Genomic DNA, 5,870 nt, shown 5'->3' with positions numbered 1-5,870 from the left:
TATGGCATGCTTGGACCCTCCATGTAGCCATGTCATTGTTCAGCAGCCTGCCATGCTATGCCAACCTTGGGACTTAGAATGGACTTGAATTAATGGCCTGCTGTGTGGTTTGGTAACATCAGGACTGTGCCTTTTTATTTGTCGACCTTGGGCTTGTTAGCCTCAGCAGCCAGTAACTGCCTGAGTGAAGAGATGCCTCTAGCTTCAGTGGGCTGGAAGCAAGAGGCAGAGCTGAAGCCCAGGGTTCATCCAGCCCCTAGAGCCTGACGCTTTGAACTTGGACTTAAAGCCTCCAAACTGTGAGAGAATAAACTCCTGTTTGTTAACACCATCCCATTTGTGGTATATATTTTTGTCAGAGCGATACTAGGTAACTAGAACATTTTCTAACTCTAAGGTTGGCAGTTCAAACCCACCAGCAGCTCCATGGGAAAAAGATATGGCAGTCTGTTTCCATAAAGATTGAAACCAAAAAAATCAAACCTTTTGCTGTTGAGTTCATTCTGACTCATAGCAACCCCATGGGACAGAATAGAACTGCCCCATATGATTTCTAAAGTTATAAATCTTCACAGAAGAAAACTGCCACATATTTCTCCCATGGAGCAGCTGGCGGGTTCAAACCAGTAACCTGTCAATAGCTAAGCATTTTTAAGCTGTGCCTCCAGGGCTCCTTCTGTAAAAATTACAGCCTTGGAAACCCAATGGGAAAGTTCTACTTTGTCCTTTTGTCCTGTCGGGTCATTATGAGTTGGAATTGATACTTTGGCAAGGAGGAAATTTATTTAAGTAAACAATTACCTTTTGAAATGTCTACTTTGTTCCAGTCATTGTGCTAGACCCAGAGGATATAGTAGTAAAGAAAATGGGCAGAAACACGTACTCAGTTGAAGAGACAGATGATTTTTGGACTCTTTTTTGTCATAAGAGAATTGCATATTAAAGGTAACAGTTGTTGTTGTTGTGTGCCGTCGAGTTGGACCTGACTCATAGCGACCCCTCCTTGGATTTCCGAGGCAGTATCAAATTGTTGAGACTGATTGGATCTTCTAAAACTTTGTGTATGCCAGACATGGAAGAATATCTGGTTGAAGGCAATCTAGACTGCACTATTCACCACTGTGTACATAAGGTTTTAAATTTAGTTACAATAAAATAAAAATTCATTTAGTCAGTTTAGCCACATTTCTAGTACTCAGTAGCCAAATATGACTCTTGTTAGCTTCTGAGTCATGGAGCCCCTATGTGTGAGGTATGTAATTGCTCCATAACATTTTCAATGATGTGACCTGTGACCTTTCATATCAGATTGCCAGGGCCTTTTTTTTTTTTTTTTAATTGTGATTTGGGTAAAATTTTACCGAGCAAATTCATTTTCCATACAGCAGTTCACATACACTTCTCTTGTGACATTGACTGCAATTTCCCACAATGCAACAGCTCTCTTCCCACTTCCTCCTCATACTTACCTCTTCCCTATGTCCTTCCCTCCATGCACTCCTGCCCCCTGAGCTGTCTCCCTGTATGTACACAGCCCTTCTATTCTCTCATGATTGATCTCTCCAAGAAGTGTATCTGTCTAATGTAAATATTCAGCTCATATGCCTATCTTTTGTTTAGCTGGAAGCCACAGGAGTGGGTTTAATTCCAGACCTAAAGGGCAGCTAGGGGGCCATAATCTGAGGTGTTCTACCAGGCTCTATCGGACCAGCAAACCTGGTCCCTTTTTTTTATGATCAGGTCCTGTCTTTTGAGATGCCTCTAGGTGAGTTCAAATCACCAGCCTTTCAGCTAGTAGTTGAACACTTAACAATTTGTACAACCCAGGGACTCCTCAGATATGAGTGTTGTTGTTGTTACGTGCTGTTGAGTTGGCCCTGACTCGTAGCGACCCCTCCTTGGGTTTCCGAGGTGGTATCTCTACGGACGTAGATTGCCCAACCTTCCTTCCGAGGAGTGGTTGGTGGGTTTGAACCGCCAGTCTTCTGGTTAGCAGTCAAGTGCCTTAGGCCCTGTGCTATCAGAGCTCCTAAAAAGTTTACAGAGCAAGGCTATAAATCTTTACGGAAGCAGACTGCCTCATTGTTCTTCCGTGGAGCACCTGGTGGGTTCGAACCACTAACCTTTTGGTTTGCAGCCAAATGCTGTAACCATTACACCACCAGAGCTCAGATATGAGTAGTGGATACCATATTGGACAGCACAGATGGAGAGCACTTTTTATCACCACTGAAAGTCTATTAGTGCTGATGTAGAAGAAAATTAGGTCTGTCACAAGAAGCATCATTAACAAATTCTTAAACTGAAGTTGTCAATTAAGGTACTTTTGTAAAAAGAAAAAAAATATTTAATGTAACACTCTATACTTTGATCATAGGCATATGTGAAAGTGCTACTACCCTTAATAGATGTCTCACTTGTAAATACTTTCAAGTTACTAATTTTCATTGATAGTTGCCAGAAAAATTTGTGAAGTGAATCCATTAGATCTAATAGATCCTGCTCCTTGTCCGTGAGTCTGTATTTATTATCCCAGAGCACAGCTCTCATTTTGTCATTTTATTGTTTAGCAAATAAATTACAAACTTCCAGACTTACCATTTTAGGTCTACCATGATCCAGGTCCTGCTGGCTTTTTTATCTAGACTACTTGGTAGTTCCCTTCAGAGCCAATGCTTTACCACCTCTGTGACTTTATATTTTCAGTCATTTAATAGTTTCAAATGAAAATCAAGTGTATTTGACCTACCATACCTTATTTACCTCAAATACTACATTTGTAAATAAAATTTTCCCTGATTAGTTCACCAGAAAGTAATCTTGAATAACTTTTTGTTAAACAGTGCTTTTGAAGCTTATCACAGAACTCCCTTGGCACTACAAATATTTGTAAACATATAACTTTTTTTTTTTTCCAAACTGCCGTCTTTGAGAGTAGAAAATATTTTACTTCTTAGATAGGCCTGTATTGTTGTTGTTGTTGTTATGTGCCGTCGAGTCGGCCCCGACTCATAGCGACCCCTCCTTGGGTTTCTGAGGCAGTATCACTACGGAAGTAGGATTGCCCAACCTTCCTTCCGAGGAGTGGCTGGTGGGTTTGAACCGCCAGCCGTCTGGTTAGCAGGCAAGTGTCTTAGCCACTATGCTACCAGAGCTCCTAGGCCTGTATTATAGAGACTTAAATTTACTAAGATGTTTTAAAAGACTTATGTAAACATTTAGTGGTGGCTGATTTAAAGGTACTAGTTACCTTAATAGGTAACAGATTTTGAGTGCTCACTCAGTGCCAGGCTCTGAGCTAAGTGGTACATGTGCATTATTTCTTTAATTTCTTTCAACACTGATTAGTAAGGACCTTCCTTTTTAGATATATAAACTGCAGTTTAAAGCACTTAGTGATTTATTCCTATTTTCACAGTTATTAAATGACAGAGCTGACAGATTGCAAATTCCTGCATTTTGAAACTCTTAAAAAAAGTATCCTTGATACTAAAAAACTGAATTTCAGAATTTGTTTAAAAGGTGTATTAAAACTTCATGGTGAAAAGTAATTTTGTTTTTGTAAACTAGTCTATAAAATGAGTTTTTCTTTGTTCATTTACACAACAGAGCATCTGGAGGACCTGTTGATGTTGGCCCAGAATATCAGCAAGAGCTGGAGAAGGAGCTTTTTAAGCTTAAGCAAATGTATGGTAAAGCAGACATGAATACATTCCCAAGCTTCCAATTCGAAGGCAAGTCCTGTTAATCACAGATTTATGCCTGTGGAAGATTATTTTAGGGAAGAATATTTTTATTTGCTGATTTATTTGCGTTGTTGAATGACAAATACTGGTGAATTTAGTAGGTCAATGATACGTGTATAGAAAGCTCTTAGGAAAGTGTGTGCCATCAGTATAGGAAACCACATAACATAAAGGGTAAACAGAAGAAATCTGGACTCAAACTCCATGATAGTGAATTCTGACATTTATGACCTGGGTGAACTTGGATGGTTAACAGGTACCTGTTTCTGTATCTGGCATTTAGGGGAAGTTCTGTCTTTTTCATATGATTCAAACAAACCAAACCAAACTCACTGCCATTGAGTCGATTCTGACTCATAGTGACACTGTTTGGGTTTCCAAGAAGATAAATCTTTATGGAAGTACATTGCTCTGTCTTACTTCTGTGGAGCAGCTGGTGGGTTTGAAGCGCCGACCTTCTAGTTAACAGTCAAATGCCTTAGGCACTATGCCACCAGAGCTCCTCTTCATATGCTTGTTGTAGTTAAATATGGTAATATACGTAAAGTTGGTTAGTACAGAGCCTGGCATTGTAAGGGCTGAATAAATTTTTAACTGTTCTATTTCTACATAAGATGTTTAAAATATGTATATATTAAAAAAATGAGAAGACTGACTAAATCTTGACAAATTATAAATAATGCATATTTTTACAGTTTGACTAAGCATGAACCTGTTTTTTTCCCTCTTAGATCCCAAATTTGAAGCTGTTGAAAAACCCCAGTCCTGAAGCAATATATAAAATCAGTCTGGTAATTTTTCGTGGATTATTGTACAACTAAGTGGTGGTATCAGAATAAATATATATTTCACAATTGTCAAATGTTCTTTTGTTAATTCTGATTCCAAATAAATTAGTGATGTTGAGTGTATGTTTAAGTATATTGAGTTCTGTTCTGGGAGTTTTAAATCCTTTTGCTTGTTGTAAGGAGGCAGATGGAAACCTAGAATATATCGGTCACTACTTGGCCATAACCTGGCCAGAATTTTCTTAGTGTGGAAAAATATCCCTTTGTAAGGTACCCCTTCCAGTGGAGCCTTCCTGTGTTGAAACCTTGTTACTTAAGGAGTGTTTGTTGTAGAGAATTGTTATATCCTCTCCCAGAATGTAAGGAAATGTCATGAGACATTATTACTGAAAAGAACTTTGCTGAGTTCTCAGCAGATACACCCATGCCACACCAAACTCCCAGTTTTTGTGAACCTTGCCTATTGTATTAGGGTTCTCTAGAGAAACAGAACCTGTAAGAGGTATATGTGTGTGTGTGTGCATGTGCACACAGAGAGAGCTCTGAGAAGTTGGCTGACATGATTGTGGGTGCTGGCAAGTTCAAAATCTGTAGATCAGGCAACAGGCTAGATAAGAGTCTTGTGTCCCAAAGCAGTAGGTGTTAGAGTAAGAGGAATTCTGGCAACCTTGAATTTCATCCTAGGGCATCTTATAATGGAGCTTATTTTAAGAAAGTAAAACCCCACTTTAGCAAGGCTGTTTCTCTCTATTATATGTGTCAATGCATATTAGATTTTTTAAAAAAAAACAAACAGAAATATTCAGTAAAATGTCCATGTAGGGGAAGTTTTTTTCTATTTACACGTGGCTGTAAGTAATGTCATATGTCATACCTTGAAGTGTATTACTGGATAATTCTTTCTTAAGGCTTTCATTTGACTATTTCCCCCTCTTAAATAAGTCAGTGTCAACTTAAATTACACACTAATCTATAATGTTTGTACTAACCAGACAGTTTACTGAACAGACGAGCTTGGTGGGGTAAAAACAGAGCAATTTAATTTTTTCCTCACTGTCTTTAATCATGTTCTGCCAAGTTCTGCTTTCTCGAATGTAACAACATGTGAGACAGATACCAAATCTTTCCAGTCACTTGCAATTATTAACATGCCCAGTTCATTCTAAATTAATGCAATTTAAATTTTCTGCTCCCTCTGAACTAATACAATGTTCATACCCTAATCTGTTGCCAGACAAGCCTGAGAAAGGGGTCTTTGCTCTTTTACTGCTATTTGAGGTGAGGAACGAAGGGAGAAATGGAAGCGAACAAGTATTTATTATTTTTCTAGTGTTAT

The 5,870-nt window shown here is 38.7% G+C and overlaps 1 protein-coding gene across 1 annotated transcript in view; it reads left to right on the top strand.

Moving 5' to 3' along the window:
• The window catches only part of ATP5PF (ATP synthase peripheral stalk subunit F6), a 9,539-nt gene extending 5,024 nt beyond the window's left edge, over positions 1-4,515 (top strand). Inside the window, exons 2-3 of the mRNA XM_007943491.1 lie at positions 3,610-3,734; positions 4,478-4,515. Coding sequence (XP_007941682.1) covers positions 3,610-3,734; positions 4,478-4,515 — 163 coding nt within the window. The remainder of the gene's footprint in view (positions 1-3,609; positions 3,735-4,477) is intronic.
• The last annotated feature ends 1,355 nt before the right edge of the window (positions 4,516-5,870 follow it).

The sequence above is a fragment of the Orycteropus afer genome, unplaced genomic scaffold (assembly GCF_000298275.1).
Source record: "Orycteropus afer afer isolate SDZICR_OR568_19922 unplaced genomic scaffold, OryAfe1.0 scaffold00108, whole genome shotgun sequence".
NCBI lineage: Eukaryota > Metazoa > Chordata > Mammalia > Tubulidentata > Orycteropodidae > Orycteropus > Orycteropus afer.
The sequence above is the reverse complement of the archived record's forward strand: the minus strand, read 5'-3'. Positions and strand labels throughout refer to the sequence as shown.